Source organism: Elephas maximus, chromosome 3 (genome assembly GCF_024166365.1).
Source record: "Elephas maximus indicus isolate mEleMax1 chromosome 3, mEleMax1 primary haplotype, whole genome shotgun sequence".
Classification (NCBI taxonomy): Eukaryota; Metazoa; Chordata; class Mammalia; order Proboscidea; family Elephantidae; genus Elephas; species Elephas maximus.
In genome coordinates, this window is record NC_064821.1 from 107,923,013 (window position 1) to 107,941,396 (window position 18,384).

An 18,384-nucleotide genomic window follows, 5' to 3' on the forward strand; every position below is an offset into this window, starting at 1 on the left:
GTCAACTCAACTGCCAACTTCAAGGGGTGTCTGAAGTTAAAGTGAGGGCACTGATTGGGGAAGAACTGGGATTCCAAAATGGGATGGGGACATATGGGCATGTAATCAAGAAGCTAGAGACACTGAGCCCCTAAATTCCACTGAATCACTCCTGCCAACAGAAGCAGCCCTCTCACTCCCATTTGAAGAGATGACCCCATGTTTATCTGCTAAGCCACCCTCACCAGTAAAACCATTAGCCCCTCCCCCCCATCTAATGAGATTAACCCAGCAATTCTAAAGAGCCTTTCTCTGAGTCATTGCCTGGGGCACTGTCTGAGGCAAATGCCTTATGAGACAATGCTGAATGTCCTCAAAACACATCCCCACTATCAGAAACACATTCCCACTACCGATTTTGGCTTCTAGACCTATAACTAGAGTTAAGTCCCAGCAAGCCTCAAAAGGTGAAGTACAAACTGTGACCCATGTGGAGGTATGCTACACTCCAAAAGAACTGCTTCACTTATTGTAATATGTACAAACAGAAACCTGGAGAATATGTATGAGAATGGCTATTAAGGGTATGAGATAATGGTACAAGGAACATAAAGATGGATGTGTCTGAGTTTATTGTTATGGGCCCACTAAGCATAGATTGTTCAATGTTTCACCTCAAGAGGTTAGGAAAGGATCTAATAGCTTGTTTGGTTGGGTCACTGAAGCATGGATTACTTGGTGGCCTACACTAAATCAAGTTGAAGTACCAGGCCTGCCTTTATATACTACAGAAGAAGGTTTCCAAAGGCTCAGGGAAATTGGCATGTGAAGAGTGGATTTATCAAGTCAGACCCACAGACCCACACATAAAGTGCCCAGAGGGCACACTTTTTACCACAACATTGAGGAACAAATTTGTGAAGGGAGCCCCAGCATCCTTGAAAACTACTATGATTGCTATTTTATGTAAGTCAGATTTGACAGTGGAAACTGCCCTATGTGAACTAAGACGCCTAACTACTACGGGGTTGACTGGACCCCATGGTGGTAGGGGCCAAGCAGCTGCGCTCAATCGACAAAGACAAGGTGGGCACGGTTACTGTAATGGATAGTGGAGTCATAGCAGTAATCAGAACAGTCTGACTTATACAGACTTATGGCGTTGGTTACTTAGTCATGGTGTCTCTAGGAGTGAAACAGATAGAAAATCTACCAAATATTTACCTGATCTGTACAAGCGGAAGAATTCTAGGTTGTGATCAGCCGTCTAACTCGAATCACCAGAATAGAGTCAAAGACCCTCAATCAACTTCCAAACTTGAGTGAGTTTAAAGACCTACAACCCTTTGAACGAAGGGGAGGCTGGGTATCCTTGAGGAAGGACTCCAACACACTGCCCAAAACTTTTATTGTTAATCTTTCTCCCAGACTTCCCCAAAGGGATCTATGGCCTTTTATGAGAGTGACCAGTTCACTGGGGGAAAGGAAATAATCAGACTTTTCAGGGATTACTAGATACTAGTTCTGAACTGACACTAACTACAGGAGAACCAAATCATCACTATGGCCCACCAGAGTGGTGACATATGGAAGTCAAGTTATTAATGGAATCTTAGCTCATATCTGTCCGACTGTAGGTCCAGTGGGTCCCTGAGCCCATCTTATAGTGATTTCTCCAGTTCCAGAATGTAAGCTTGGAATAGATATACACTCAGCAACTGGCAGAACCCCCACACTGGATCCCTGAAAAATGAAATAAGGGTATTAAGGTAGGAAAAGCCAAGTGGAAACCATTAGGACTGTCTCTACCTAGGAAAATAGAAAACCAAAAGCAATACTCCATTCCTGAAGGAATTGCAGAGATTAGTGGCACTATAACGGACTTGAAGGATGCAGGAGTAGCGATTCCTATCACATCCCCATTCAGCTCACGTATCTGGCCTATGCAAAAAAACAGATGGATCTTGTAGAATAACAGTAGGTTATCAAAAACTTAATCAGCTAGTGGATCCAATTACAGCTGCTGTTCCAGACAGTTTCATTGCTTGAGCAAATTAATACATCTCCTGGCACCTGGTATCCAGCTATTGATTTGGCTTTTCCTCCATAGCTGTTTCGAAGGACCACCAGAAGCAGTTTGCCTTCAGCTGGCAAGGCCAGCAATACACCTCTAGTTGCCTACCTCAGGGCTACCACAACTCTCCAGCCCTATGTCATAATTTAGTCCACAGGGACCCTGATCACCTTTTCCCTCCACAAGACATCACACTGGTTCATTACATTGATGACATTATGCTGACTGGATCTGGTAAGGAAGATATGTCAATGACTCTGGACTTACTGATAAAACATTTGCATGCTAGAGGGTGTGAAATTAATCCCACAAAAATTAAGGCACCGTCCACCTCAGTGAAATATCTAGGGGTCAGTGGTGTGGGACATGTAGAGATATTCTCTCTAAAGTGAAGGATAAGTTATTGAATTTGGCCCCTCCCAAAACTAAAAAGGAAGCACAGTGCCTAGTGGGCCTCTGCGGATTTGAGAGGCAACATATTCCTCATTTGGGTCTGCTACTCCGGCCTATTTATCAAGTGACTCGAAAAGCTGCTAGTTTTGAGTGGGGCCTAGAACAAGAGATGGCTCTGCAACAGGTTCGGGCTGCCATGCAAGCCGTTCTGCCACTTGGGCCACATTATCTGGCTGATAAAATGGTGACCGAAGTGTCAGTGGCAGTCAGAGACGCTGTCTGGAGTCTTTGGCCAGCCCTTATTGGTGAATCACATCGCAGAACCTTAGGATTTTGAAGGAAAGCCCTGCCATCCTCTGCAGATAACTACTGTCCTTTTCAGGAACAGCTTTTGGCTTGTTACTGGGCCTTAGTAGAGACTGAACAGTTAACCATGGGCCAAGTCACCATGCAGACTGGGCTACCCATCATGAACTAGGTGTTGTCTGACCTACAGAGCCATAAAGTTGGACGTGCACAGCAGCATTCCATCATTAAATGGAAGTGGTATATATGAGATCAGTCCCGAGCAGGACCTGAAGACACAAGTAAGTTGCATAAGGAAGTGGCCCAAACACCCATGGTTTCCACTTCTGTTACATTACCTTCCATCTCCCAGTCTGCACATATGGCCCTATGGGGAGTTCCTTATAATCAGCTGACTGAGGAAGAGAAAACTCGTGCCTGTTTTACAGACAGTTCTGTATGATACGTGGGTACTACTCGAAAATGGACAGCGCCTGCACTATGGCCCCTTTCTGGAATCTCCCTGGACAGTGGTCCAGGGAAATCCTTCCAATAGGCAGAACTTTGAGCAGTGTACCCAGCTGTTCACTTTTCTCAGGAGAAATGGCCAGATATGCAACTGTATACTGATTCATGGGCTGTGGCCAATGGTTTGGCTGGATGGTCTGGGACTTGGAATGAACATGATTGGAAAACTGGAGACAAGGAAGTATGAGGAAGAGGTATGTGTACAGACCTCTCTGAATGAGCCAAAGAAGTGAAGATATTTGTGTAGCATGTGAATGCTCACCAGAGGGTAACCACAGCAGAGGAATATTTTAACTAACAAGTAGAAAGGATGATGCGTTCTGTGGAAACCAGTCATCCTCCTTCCCCAGCCACTCCTGTTACTGCTCAATGGGCTCATGAACAAAGTGGCCAAGGTATCGGGGATGGAGGTTATGCATGGGCTCAGCAACATGGACTTCCACTCACCAAAGCTGACTTGGCTACAGACACTGCTGAGTGCCCAATCTGCCAGCAGCAGAGAACAACACTGAGTCCCCAGTATGGTACCATCCCTCGAGGTAGCAGCCAGCAACCTGATGGCAAGTTGATTATACTGAACCACTTCCATCATGGAAAGGGCAGCATTTTGTTCTCACTGGAACAGACACTTCTCTGGATATGTATTTGTCTTCCCTGCACGCAGTGCTTCTGTCAAAACTATCACCCCTGGACTTACAGTATCCCACACAGCATCGCCTCAGGTCAAGGGATTCACTTCACAGCAAATGAAATGCAGCAAAGGGCCCATACTCATGGAACTCACTGGTCTTACCATGCTCCCCATCATCCTGAAGCAGCTGACTTGATAGAACAATGGAATGGCCTTCTTGAAACGAGCCACCCAGAAGTGGGAAGGAGAGGATCCCACCACCACAAAGGAAAAACAGCAGGAGCATAGAGTGCATCCTTTGGACCTGGGATCCATGCACTGAGAAGCTCCTGGAACCAGGAGACACACACAAAGAGAGAAGCGGTGGCAGAGAAACAATGGCAAGAGATGGCATGGTGGGCTTCCTGGCCCACAGAGTGAGAAAACAGAGTGTCTGGGCAGGAGGCTTGCTAGCAGAGTAGGATGCCTCTGGGCACTTACTGGCAGAGTTTTGTAACGCTTTGTAACACTGCCGAGCAGAGCACAGGCTGAGGGCCACAGAGGCATGCCTGCAAGCATGGCTGGGAAGAAACTGTCCTGATGGAAGAACTATATCCTGAGCATTCCTGAACCTGAATGTAACCTGAATGTTACTTCCCTAATAAACCCCATAATCAGAAGTATGGTCTGTGAGTTCCATGTGGCCACTGCAATGAATTATGGAACCCAGCAGAGAAGTATGAAGTGTCATAGGAGGGAGAGTCGGTATCAGAATTGGTAAAGATGGCGGAGAGAGGAGGCATGTCTGACCTCTGCCTCATAGGAATCAGCCTTGGGCTGTTGATCGTGATTCTCTTTCCCCCTTGTGAAGTTAGAGGAGGTCAGATATCGTCCCTTTATCTTTTTACAGTAACTCATTCTGAGATTTGCATGGAGCTGATGCCATCACCTCTCCCCCATAAGCCACAGAGAAGGGCATGTGACCTAGCTCTGTCCAGTGTCCCTTATGTCCCTAAATATAGTAATTGGTCCAAGGAAGGAATGTGATCTAAGTCAGATCAATCATTGACTCCTTGGATCTTTCCTGCCAGGACTAAGCTGATAGGATTTGAGCCTGGGGCTGCCAACTCTCACTGTGACCATTTTGTGGAAAGTACTCAAGACATGAAGAGTCCTACTGACATCATACTTTTCAGTTATTTAAGTCAATGCTCTTTTTTGTGTATAGATCAATCTGATTTGAGTTTCTGTCACTTGCAACCAAAAAGTCCACCCTGTGAAAAGCCACTGAGTAGTTGCCAATGGGGTCCAAAGGCAACCCAGAAGTGAAGACGAGTTAACTCTCTGAGGAGATTAATCTGACTAATGGAAACAGAAGGCAGGAGAAAAGCAGGCAGATAAATTCCCTCTTCTTCCAGACTCCTCTCTACTAGTTTAAGAAACTGTTCCTCTGTCCAGAGAAACCCTGTAGGCCAAGCACACACATCTGCCAAACAATCTCTCTCCAGTTCTTTGTGAAGCAGTGGCCAGCAAAATAAGATATCACCTTACATTATTTCCTGTTCATCTCTCCCTCACTTCCTTTTTTCCACTGCTCTTAGTTTAGTGCCCTTGGATTGTGCTTCCCAAATAAAGCATCAGCTCTCAATCCTTTTCTCAGGCTCTGTTTTCTAAGGAAACTGTACTAAAACAAAGAGTATACAGCAACCATCACACTCAATAGTGAGACACAGAAAGCTTTCCCTTTGAGATCATATACAAGGGTGGTCAATATTAATAAAACGTTGAATAGAAATGGTAAGAATGGCATGGTAATCATATGCAGAGTAAAACAAATCAATCAATCAATCAAAAGTTATAAAGATCAGAAAGGAAGAAACAAAAATTCACAATTTCCTGATGATATGGTTGTCTATATAGAAAATACAAAGGAATCCACGGATATATTTTTGGAATGAAAAAGAGTTTAGTGCGGTACAGCTGGAAACAAAATCGTATTCCTAGGAATAAACCCAACAAAATATATACAAGAACTTTCCAATAAAAATTATAAAATATCATTGTACAGTATAAAGAACATCATAAATGCAGAGATACACTATGATCATGGATTGGAAACTCAAAATTATAAGGACATCATTTCTCCCCCAAATCGATATACAGATTCAGTGCAATCCCAATCAAACTTTAACACGGTTCCTTTTTTTTTTTGATAGATTTTAAAATTTACATGGAAATTCAAAGGACTAAGGGCACTCAAGATACTTTCTAAAAAGGTGGCAGAAGTTACTCTACCAAACTCCAAGGCTTATTATAGTTATGATCATTTATAATTGGTGAAGATACATAACCAGACAAACGGAACAGAATAGTGGGACTAGAAAAAAAGAACCACAAATAGGGATGGATGATCTATGACAGAGGTGGCAGGGCAGTCAACAGGGGAAAGATAACCTAATAACCGGTGCTGAGAAAACTGGGTACGCACTCAGGAAAAAAAATAAACTCACACCAAGTGAGTTTCAAGCGCAGGTAGAAAATCAAGTCAAAAGAGAATATAAACCTAAAAAGAGGCAACCACAAAGTCGTACCTAGATGAGCATATTAATGACCTTAGGATAAGAAAATATTTCTTAAACAAGACTCAAAAAGTACTAACCATTAAAAAATGATTGATAAACTACATCGAAACTGAGAACCTACAGTATTCAAAAGACTCCTTAATAAGACTGAAAAACAATTCAGAGAGCGGAAAAAGATATTCACAATAGCTTTAATCAATGCATGGCCAATACAATGAATATGTACACTAAGTAAAGTACTCATAAAAAAAACAAGAAAAAGACAAACCAAAAGGAAAAACAACATGGGAAGGGGAACCACCAAACGACTTAAGAAGGTCATTCACAAAACAAAAAACTCAACTGGTTGTAAACATAAAAAATGGAACTCAACCTCATTAGTAGTCAAAAAAAAAAAAAGTAAATACAAATTCAAACTTTTACAATGAGATTGCATCATGCATCCATCAGATTGGCAAAAATGAAAAAGATGGCAATACCAAATGACGCCAACTACGTTGAGCTACATTGTTGGTGAGACTGTAAATTTCTACAGCCACCTTAGGAAACAGTTTGGCATCACCTAATAAACTTGGAGATAAAATTGCTAAGATAAGCAATAAAATATCTATGACCCAGGAGTTCCACATCTGAGTTTACTCTAGAGAAACTCATGCACATGTATGCCAGGATATATGTATATGAATGTTTACTGGAACAGTGTTCCTCATAGTCAAAAACTGGAAACAATCCAATTGCCCAACCACTACAAAATACATGAATTCTGGTTTATTCATACAATAAAATTCTATAAAGCAATGAAAATTAGTAAACTTCAACTACTCACAACACCATAAATGAATCTCACAAATATAATTTTAAGCAAAAGAAGCAAGACAGAAAAATCAAATATATAGTATGATTCTATTCAAATAAATTCAAGATCAGAAAATATTGCTTAGGGAAGCATTAATAGGTAGTAAGAAAAAAGAAAAGCAAAAAATGGTAATCCCAGGAGTCAGAATAGTGGATTGAAGTAGTAGTCTGAAGGATGGGTAAAATTTTAAAAAAAGAAAAGAAAGGATATATGGAAAAGAAAAAAAACAGTAGAATAATTATAGAGATGGAAGTGAGCAGAGGATTTGTGGAGGTATACTGAAAAGGCCAGGCAGACTGTAGGACAAAGCATAAAACAAAGAGTAAATTAACAAGAGAAGGACCAGATTACAGGTGACCTCAAAATCCAGGCAAGAGTTTCGATTTAACACATTGAGAAGCCAATTTAGATAGTGGTTGAACAACACGATGAATGTAATTAATGCCACTGAATTGTACATATAAAAAATATTGAAATGGCAAATGTTCTGTTTTATATAAATACAGTTGTTGTTAGGTTCTGTCAAGTCAGTTCCGATTTATAGTGACCCCCAAGCACAATGAAACACTGTCTTATCCCGTACCATCCTTACAATCATTGCTATGTTTGAGCCCACTGTTGCAACCACTGTTTCAGTTCACCTCGTTGAGGGTCTTGCTCTGTTTCCCTGACCTTCTACTTTACCAAGCATGCTATCCTTCTCCAGGGACTGGTGGTCCCTCCTGATGATATGTCCAAAATACGTACCCTTGTTTCTAATGAGCATTTTGGCTATACTTCTTCCAGGACAGAATTGCTTATTCTTCTGGCAGTCCATGGTATATTCAATATTCTTCACCAACACCATAATTCAAATGCGTCAATTCTTCTTCAGTCTTCCTTATTCACTGTCCAACTTTCTGATGTATACGAAGCAATTGAAAATACCATGGCTTGGGTCTGGCACACCTTAGTCCTCAAACTGACATCTCTGCTTTTGAAACACTTTAAAGAGGTCTTTTGCAGCAGATTTGCCTAATGAAATATGTCATTTGATTTCCTGACTGCTGCTTCCATGGGCATTGATTGTGGATCCATGCAAAATGAAATCCTTGACAACTTCAATCTTTTCTCCATTTATCATGATGTTGCTTACTGGTCCAGTTGAGAGGGATTTTGTTTTATGTTGAGATGTAATCCATATTGAAGGCTGTTATCTCTGATCTTCATCAATAAGTGCTTCATGTCCTCCTCCCTTTCAGCAAGCAAGGTTGTGTCACCTGCGTATCACAGATTGTTACTGAAGTCTTCCTCCAATCCTGGTGCCACATTTTTCATACAGTCCAGCTTCTAGGACTATTGACCCAGCACACAGGATGAATAAGTATGGTGAATGGATACAACGCTGACTAACAACTTTCCTGACTTTAAAACACACAGTATCCCCTTGTTCTGTTTGAATTAGTTTCTTAGTCTATGTACCAATTCCACATAACCAAACTTAAGAGTTCTGAATTCCCATTCTTCACAATGTTATCCATAATTTGTTATGATCTATATAGTCAAATACCTTTGCACAGTCAATAAAAGGTAAACACCTTTTGGTATTCTCTGCTTTCAGCCAAGATACATCTGGCATCAGCAATGATACTCTTCGTTCCACATACTCTTTTGAATCCAGCTTGAATTTCTGGCAGTTCCCTGTCGATGTACACTGCAATTGTATTTTAATTACCTTCAGCAAAATTTTACTTGCACAAGATATTAGTGCTATTGTTCAGTATTTCCACATTCTGCTAGATCACCTTTCTTTGGAATGGGTACAAATATGGATCTCTCCCAGTCACTGGCCAGGTAGCTATCTTCCAGATTTCTTGGCATAGACAACTGAGCACTTCCAGCATTGCTGAATCCATTTGTTGAAACATCTCAACTGGTATTCCATCAATTCCTAGAGCCTTGTTTTTCGTCAGTGCCTTCAGTGCAGCTTGGACTTCTTCCTTCAGTACCATCAGTTCTTGATCATATGCTACCTCCTGAAATGACTGAATACCCACCAATTCTTTTTTGGTACAGTGACTGTGTATTCCTTCCATCTTCTTTTGATGCTTTCTGCCTTATTCAATTTTGCCCATAAAATTCTTCAACAGTGCAACTCGAGGCTTGAATTTTTTTCTTCAGTTCTTTCAGCTTAAAAAATGCCAAGCATGATTCTCCCTTTTGGTTTTCTAACTCCAGGACTTTGCACATTTCATTATAATATTTTACTCTGTCTTCCTGAGCTACCCTTTGAAATCTTCTGTTCAGCTTTTTTACTGCATTTCATCCTTTTGCTTTAGCTACTCTACGTTGAAAAGCAAGTTTCAGAGTCTCTTCTGATATTCATTTTGTTCTTTTCTTTCTTTTCTGTTTTTTTAATGACCTTTTGCTTTCTTCAAGTATGATGTCCTTGATGTCATCCCACAACTCATCCGGTCTTTCGTCATTAGTGTTCAATGTGTCAGTTCTATTCTTGAAACAGTCTCCAAATCACGTGGGATATACTCAAGGTGGTACTTTGGCTCTCATGGACTTTTTAAAAATTTTCTTCAGCTTCACATTGAACTTGCATATGAACAATTGATGGTCTGTTCTGCAGTAAGCCTCTGGCCTTGTTCTGACTGATGATATTGAGCTTCTCCATCGTATCTACACATGTAGTTAATTTGATTCCTGTGCATTACATCCGGTAAGGTCCACATACATGGTCGCTGTTTATATTTTTACTGCGATTATTTTTTAAAAGCCACTATATATTCTAGAACAAAAGAACATCACGATGAAAGCTGTGTTTTATTGTTGTTAACTGCCCGTCAAGTCCGCACCCAACTCATGGCAACCCCATGTGTTACAGCAGAATTGCTCCACCGGGTTTTCTGGGCTATCATCTTTACAGAAGCACTTCGCCAGGCCTTTCTTCTGTGGAGCCACTGGGTAGGTTCAAACCACTAATCTTTAGGTTAGCAGCCAATCTTGTGATCGTAAACCATTTGTGCCACCCAGAATGTCATGATGAAAGCATTTATTAGAAGTCTACTTGGGAGCACATTTGAATCAGAAGAAAAAGAGACTAGATCAGCTATGACCCTGTCTTGGTCATCTACAAGTAAGGTAATGGAAGATGCTCTAAGATAGTAGCAGGATGGCATTCAATCAAACACCTCTTATGTGTCCGGTATCCACAAGATGCCATGCTAAGCACTGGAGATAAAAAGTCAAGACTTAGACCTGCCATCAAAGAGCTCTGAAAAGCAGTACAAAAGCAGGGAAAAAGGTTACTTACCGGGCAAGCATGAGAGTTTTTCAAATAATAATTTTTAAAAAGCAGCTCATGAAATCAGTAATGAAAAAAAGAAAAAGATAAAAAATTACTATTCCTTAAGAGTTCTACAATTTGGGTCTTAAAAGCTTGTGAGCAGCCATCTAAGATACTCCACTGGTTCCACTCCATCTGGGGCAAGGTAGAATGAAGAAAACCAAAGACACACAGGAAAGATTAGTCCAAAGGACAGGACAAAATAATCCAAACAAAATCTTAGCCAATTAATCTACAGTCAACGTTCCATAAATGTCTACGGGGTACCTATTATATGCTGGGGGATGACGATAAAGGTTAACAATGCATGGGCCTCATCTTCAAAAAGCAGAGAGGGCACAGGCAATTACTTGGACAAAATATACAGTCTGCTTTTCAATGATAAGCTGAGTAAGTAGTTCCAATCAGTGATATAATAATAAAGAGCTTTGAGAAATCATCAAATCGGAACTCAAAAAATAATGGCACTAAGTGTAAAAAGTTAGGAAATAATTGAGTCAAGAATATTACCACAGTTCTTTAAAGTTTGATCTCACCCCAACATTACTGGCATGAATCAAAAAAAAAAAAAAAAAAACAAAATAAGAAAATTTGGAGAGGCTGGGGGAGACTGGAACACCTATGCACTGCTGGTGGGAATGCAAAATGGTACAACCATTTTGGAAAATGATATGGCGCTTCCTTAAAAACCTAGGAATAGAAATACCATACAATCCAGCAATCCCACTCCTAGGAATATATCCCAGACAAATAACTGCCGTCACACGAATAGACATATGCACACCCACCCAGATTCACTGCAGCATTATTCACAATAGCAAAAAGATGGAAACAACCTACATGCCCATCAACAGATGAATGGATAAACAAACTATGGTACATACACACAACTGAATCTATGCAACAATAAAGAACAATGATGAATCTGGGAAACATCTCACAACATGGATAAATCTGGAGGGCATTATGCTGAGCGAAATAAGTCAATCACGAAAAAACAAATATTGTATAAGATCACTATTATAAAAACTCATGAAAAGGTTTAGACACAGAAAGAAACAATCTGTGATGGCTATGAGGGAGGACACGGGTAGGGAGGGAAAAACACTAACTAGACAACAGATGAGTGTTAACTTTGGTGGAAAGTAAGGGGAAGTCAGCACAACTTGACTAAGGCAAGGTCATGGAAGCCTCATAGATGCAGTCAAACTACCTGAGGGATCAAATTACTGGGCTGAGGGCTGGGGACCATGGTCTCGGGAAACATCTAGCTCAATTGGCATAACATAATTTATAAAGAAAATCCTCTACATTGTACTTTGGCGAGTAGTGTCTGGGGTCTTACTAGCTTGTGAGCGGCCATCTAAGATACTCCACTGGTCCCACCCCATCTGGAGCAAGTGAGAATGAAGAAAACCAACAACACAAGGGAAAGACTAGTCCAAAGAACTAATGGAACACAACTACCACAGCCCCCACCAGACTGAGCCTAGCATAACTAGATGGCACCCGACGACCACCACTGACTGCTCTGACAGGGACCACAATAGTGGGTTCCAGACAGAGCTGGAGAAAAATGTAGAATAAAATTCTAACTCACAAAAAAAGTCCAGACTTACTGGTCTGACACAGACTGGAAAAACCCAAGAGTATGGCTCCGAACACCCTTTTAACTCACTACTTAAGTCACTCCTGAGGTTCATCCTGCAGCCAAAGATTAGACAGGCCCATAAAACAATCAATGATACACACAGCTCAACCACATATACGAGACTAAATGAGCACACCAGCACAACAGCAAAGACGAGAAGGCAGGACGGACGCAACAGGATAGCTAGACAAATGGAAATGTGGAACGTGAGGTCAAGAAGGGAAGAGTGTTGACATTCCACAGGGTTAGTAACCAATGTCACAAAACAATATGTGTATTAATCGTTTAGTGAGAAACTAATTTGCTCTGTAAACCTTCATCTAAAGCACAATAAAACAAACAAAAATAATGTTTCACGTGCTTTTTGACTCAACCATTACATTTATATAATTTAAAACCTGACAAAATAATCAAAAGTGTTTTCCCATCCAAAAAAAAAAAAGGTAAAGGTTTGTGGACAATCATGAAGCTTTAAAAAAAAAAAAGTTTCAAACAGCAATGGGCTTTTCACAAAGCAATAAATTTTATATATGCACATTATGGAAAGGATTACCACCTCCAAGAGAAAGTCTTAAACCGTATTACTACATACAAAGCACTATTCTAAGCACTTTATAGGCACTGATTTATTTAATTCCCACAACAATCCTAGGAGGTAGGTCCTACTATTACTTCCATTTTACAAATCTCAAAAATTAGGCAGAGTGAGGTGAAGCAACATGCCCAAGTTTACACATTTAATGAATGGCAGTGCTGGGATGTCAAATTCAAGAGGTTTGTGTCCAAAGTTTGCACTATATACTCTTCTAGCAGGAAACGAAGAAGCAGGACAAGAATTTATTCAGAACTATTATTCAGTCCTTGGAAACCCTATGGGGCAGTTCTACTCTGTCCTATAGGGTCGCTATGAGTCGGACTCAACTCTACGGCAGTGGGTTTGGTTTTGGTTTATTATTCAATCATATTCAATAATAAGGAGGAAGGGGCCTTTCATTCACAATAAGCAGATAACAATTAATCACCTACAGAAGTTCTGTCTTGGCCTTCCCTCCATATTATGTCTACACTGGAATAGCTCATCGACTCCCCTGGCTTCAGTCATAATCTGTTTGCTGATGACTCCCAAATCTAGATCTCCAGCCCACTTTCTTCTGTGCCTTAAATCGGCACCAACAACCTAATAGATATTTCTCTTGTATGATCTAACAGCACCTCAAAATCAACATGTTCAATATTCAATCATTGTCATCCTCCCACTTCACTTCCGCCCTCAAACCCCTTGCTCCTCCTGTACTCCCTTACCTCAACGACCACCTCCATCACCATGTACTTGCCCAAGTCGGGAACCTAGGTGTCACCCTAGGCTCCTCAGTCTTTCTCACCTCCTATATCCAGTCAACCACCAACTGCTGCCATTTCTACGTCCTAAGTATCTCTCCAGTGAGTGCCTGTCTCTTCATTGCCATTGCCTCCCTTTTACTAGGCTACCCTAATTTGCATTTTGTATTGTTTTATGTACCTGGCATCTTTTTTTCTTGTGGTTTGTCCTGTCCCATCTGGCAACAAATTCCATGAATGGAGAATAAACATTGCATATATTTCGTAGCTAACTCCCCATGTGCATTTTACTTATCAGTGAAATGGTTTCAGAGATAAGCTTTTGGTTACATTAAACAAATGAACACTAAGAATGCATGTCAAGCAATATATGTGTTCACACTACATGTTTTTAAAAATAACATTACCTTCAGAAATGAGACCCAGTTATTTTACTTCCCCTGAAAAAAGTAATAATTTCCTAAATTTACCACAACACCCTAGGACATATCAATTATGATAAGTGCTCAACTACAGTTATTGGCAATGCTTTATACAAATTATGCCATTTAATATTCAAAACAACCCTATGAGCTGAGTACTATTATTGGCTGAGGTCTCAAGTTTGAAAATAACAGCCAGAATTTGAACAGGTCAGATTCTGACACTAGAGCCCATGCTCTTAATCTTTAAGCACATGCCTCCTAAAGAGAAAATGAAATTTGTTTTAAACCCTGAAAGAAAAAAAAATTAAACTCAAAGCTTAAATCAAAACGATTTTAGGTTTAAATGAAAAGCCAAATTCAGTAAAGTAAAACTATGGAAGGTCGGGCAGGTAAGAAAGGACCTGTTCGGTAGGCCTAAATATCTTTGAGACAAGTCACCAAACTACAAAGATTTAGAGTCACAGAAATACAACTGTCCGAAAAGTAACACATTTTAGTGTTCCCTTTTTTCTTGTTAGCAGCCTCCCAGTGGACCCACAACTCATAGCGGCCCCATGTGTTACAGAACAGAACTGCTCCATAAGGTTTTCTCGGTTCTAATCTTTATGAAAGCTGATCGCCAGGCCTTTACTTCCCAGGAGCCGCTGGGTGGGTTCAAACCGCCAAACTTTAGGTAAGCATCCTACTGCGAAGCGACACGGGGCTCCTCCTTTTTTCTTAGGACATTATAATTCACAAAAATAAGGTTTTATTAAAACCAAAAATGTCTAGTGTCTTATACATTAGCATATTCCACAAAGAAATTCTACAAATCGAAGAATCCTTCATGGTAATTCAGTTTTTATTGGGAGGGCGGAGGTAGAGGAGTAGCATCTAACCCACCACAAGTAGGTAAATGGTTCGCTAACCTTAACCTTGACGACTTGCTTACTTTCATAGTCCTAAAATACGAGTCAAAGAGCCAGCGTATAAAGAACACTGCCCATCATCCATCCATCTTCCTCTGGTTGTATAAGAAACACTGGCGAATATTTAAACTCACGGGATACTAAGATCAAGCTTCAACCCACAATTCGTCAAATTCTGACCGATGGTACAGACCACGGGGGTGCAGGCCACAGCTCTAACTTTTCGTTTGAGCCAATAAATAGATAAATAAACCGCTGCTGTGGAGTCATTCCGACTCATAGCGACCCTACAGGACACAGTAAAACTGTCCCATAGGGTTTCCAAGGCTGTAAATCTTTACGGACGCAGACTGCCACATCTTTCTCCCGCGGAGCGGACGGTGGGTTGGAACTGCCGACCTTTCGGACGTTTTAAATTCACAAGCCCACTCTGAACTGGGCCCCTGGGCGCAAAGTGGGTTTCTGTCAGATTTCCCAGGAAGGGTGAGAGGCGTGGAAGGGCCGCTTGCCACCGACCACAGCACGCCGAGCCCCGCTCCTTTTGTTGGGGTGGAAAGGAGGGCGGACCCCGGCACCTTCCCGGGGACAAACGGAGGGTAGGCGGAGAAAGCGGAGAGGGCAAAACGCCGCTGCGGCCCCAGGCCAGCCCGGGCGTGGGGGCACAAAGCGTTTGGGAAGCGCCGGCAGGCCGCCCAACTCCCCCAATCGCCTTTCGATAAACCGCCGCGAAACTCCAGGCCCGGGCCGCGGAGGAGCCGGCTGAGGCGGGCGCGCTGGCGTACGGGGCCCTCGGCGCTCCCCGGAGAGGCGCAGCCCAGGGTGCGGGAGGAAGCCCGGGATCGGCGGGCAGCGCCAGGCCTCAGGGGCGCCCACAGAAGCCGCCCAGCCCCTCTGTCTCAGAGACCAGGCGCGGGCCAGGCCGCGGGACCAAGGCGCCGGCCTCGCCACACCCACCCGCCTCCTAGGCCCGGCCGGGGAGGACTCTCCCACTCTTCGTCGGGCTGCGGCGGCGAGCCCCACGTCCGAGATTTACCTGCTGATCTTCTGAGCGAAGGCGCGGCGCTCGGCCATGGCTGCCGAGGCAGCGGCGACGGCGGCGGTCTGGGCGCGGACCAGCGGGCGCGAGCGTCGTCGCTCGCGCTCCCTCCCTCGCGGCCTCCGCCAGTCCCGGCTCCGGACCCGGGAGGCTGGGGCTGGAGGCCGGAGCCGGGAACGAGCCCTGCCGTAATGCTCCTTAGAGGCGCGCACCAAGAAACGGCTCCGCCCCTGCCCCAGCGTGTTAATCTCGGCGGAATCCCGAGCTTCGGAACACTGCTGCTGTCGGCGGGGGCGTAGAGGAACAACAGGGCGTGGAGGGACCTAGATGCCAGCCCTTGCCGCCCGCAGAACCAGGAGGAAGGAGAGAGAAGCCAGAGAGGAGTTAGCGGCGAGGCAGGAAAACAAGATAACCGAATGAATAGGGGAAGCTTGGTGGCTTTCCCGAAAAGGAAGGGAAGGAAATGAAAGATGGACTTTGCCAAGGGGAGCTGTGCTTTGCCGACTGGCATGGCCGAGTTCTTGTCCTTGCAGTGCCCACCTCCTAGCAGCTGAAAGCTTTTTTTCTGCTTGGGGTCTGTTTGGAGGAAAAATGGTTTTTCTTATCGAAAAAGAGCCAGAAAAGGCCTTTCTTCTGCAGAGGTAACAGTAATAGTTAACATGAGATGCCTAGCTAGCCAGGCACTGGATTAGGGTTTTACATGCATGATCTTACTTTAACCTTCACAACAGCCCTTTGAAGTAGGTTCTGTTATTAACCCCATTTTAGAGAAGGAAATTGACACAGAGAAGCTAAGCCACTGATCCCAGGTCGCACAGATGGTAAACCCCTCATCTGACATTCAAACCCATAACCCAGGCCTTCTCTTTGAGGACAAGTGTTTCTACGTTAAAAATACTCTTCCTGAGTCCATTGATCCCCGCTTTTGAGTCATTTGTGAATGTGTATGTCTGCATGTGTATCTCCAGATGAGCTCACTCTCTATATATATGTTCAGATAAGCTCTAACATACTTTCCCATTTTGATATTCTATTAAATTATCTCTGTGTTTACTCAAACTGACCTTGCCCATAATATTCTATAAAGCAGAGATGGCATAGATCATGTTTTACTGTTTTTTAAGACATTGTAAGCCCATAGTGTCTAGAATGCATATTTGCTGATTACTGAAGTTATGGAGAAACTAAGAAAAATATCTTGGTTTCTTGTAGTGCTTGTTCTCTTAAGTATTCCAAGAATTTGATATACATACCTGTTTATTCTTATTATATTTATTCTTACTGTGTCCTGTGGAGCATGTTGGATACTTGTTTTTCTCTCATTTACAGTTGGAAAATCTGTAATATGGAGCCATTAGGTGACTTGCCCAGAGTCACACTCTTGAGTCAGAGGTGAAAGCTTCAGTTACCTATAACTTCCTATCTAGTGCTTTATCCACTGTGGGAAGGCTTAGTTTATTGCTTAGCAATGGTCATTCCACTAACACTGCCTTTTAAACACAGTGGAACAAAAGATAGTCTACTGAAAGAAGATGCATAGTTAGCTTCTTCCTAAGTGCTTTGCCCAGCTAGGTGTTCTAGAGAATACAAAGGAGAACTAGACACAGTCCTGCTCTTAAGAAGTTTGAGCCTACTGGAGAAGATGAGACAGCTACTCAAAGAACTGTAAGTCATGGCTAACACTATATCCTGACCTTTAAGACTGTCCAGCACAGAAGGCCCAATCATATTCTGCCACTTTGTTACTATGTGAGCTTGGGCAAGTCATTTAACCCTAGCTCTAAAGTGGGATAAATAATTGCATCTACTTGGAAGAGTTGTGAGGGTTCACTAAGTTAATTAATATAATGTTCTTAGAACAGAGCTTGGCACATGGTAAGTACTGTACATACTAGCTGCTGTTGTTGTTGTCGTTAGATGCTATTGAGTCGGTTCCGCTCATAATCAGGCTGTGTGCAACAGAACGGAACTCTGCCTCGTCCCACACCATCCTCATAATCATTGCTATGCTGGAGCCCATTGTTGTAGCCGCTGTGTCAATCCATTTCGTTATCATTATTAATCCTACACTTGAGTTTGTCCTGGCTGCTTGATAGCCCTGAATATGTTGTCTGCTCTGATGCTCCCAGCCAGATGTTGAATGCCTTTATTTCTGCTCTCTAAACATCGTTTCACAACTCTGTTGGAGAACTGACCACATTTTGCATTGAATAGTTCTTTGTATATATGACTCACTACTTGCCAAACTGTCTGAAAGGGACATTGCATGCTCTGTGTAGCTTCCTGGGAACATTTAGAGCAGGAAGAGGATATGTAGGACCAAGCTTTAAGCAGAGTAGACAGAGTCTGGGGAAAACTCTTGGCAAGAAGAGTGGCCCCCACCTC

General features: G+C 42.6%; 1 protein-coding gene across 4 annotated transcripts in view; it reads right to left on the bottom strand.

The window, feature by feature from the left end:
- Positions 1-16,298, bottom strand: part of DOCK7 (dedicator of cytokinesis 7) — a 271,583-nt gene extending 255,285 nt beyond the window's left edge. Inside the window, exon 1 of one of the 4 annotated variants that reach the window (XM_049879451.1) lies at positions 15,997-16,298. In XM_049879451.1, coding sequence (XP_049735408.1) covers positions 15,997-16,034 — 38 coding nt within the window. In that variant the 5' untranslated portion in view covers positions 16,035-16,298. The remainder of the gene's footprint in view (positions 1-15,996) is intronic. The other 3 variants (XM_049879447.1, XM_049879449.1, XM_049879450.1) reach the window with 3 other exon arrangements.
- Between the last annotated feature and the right edge of the window lie 2,086 nt (positions 16,299-18,384).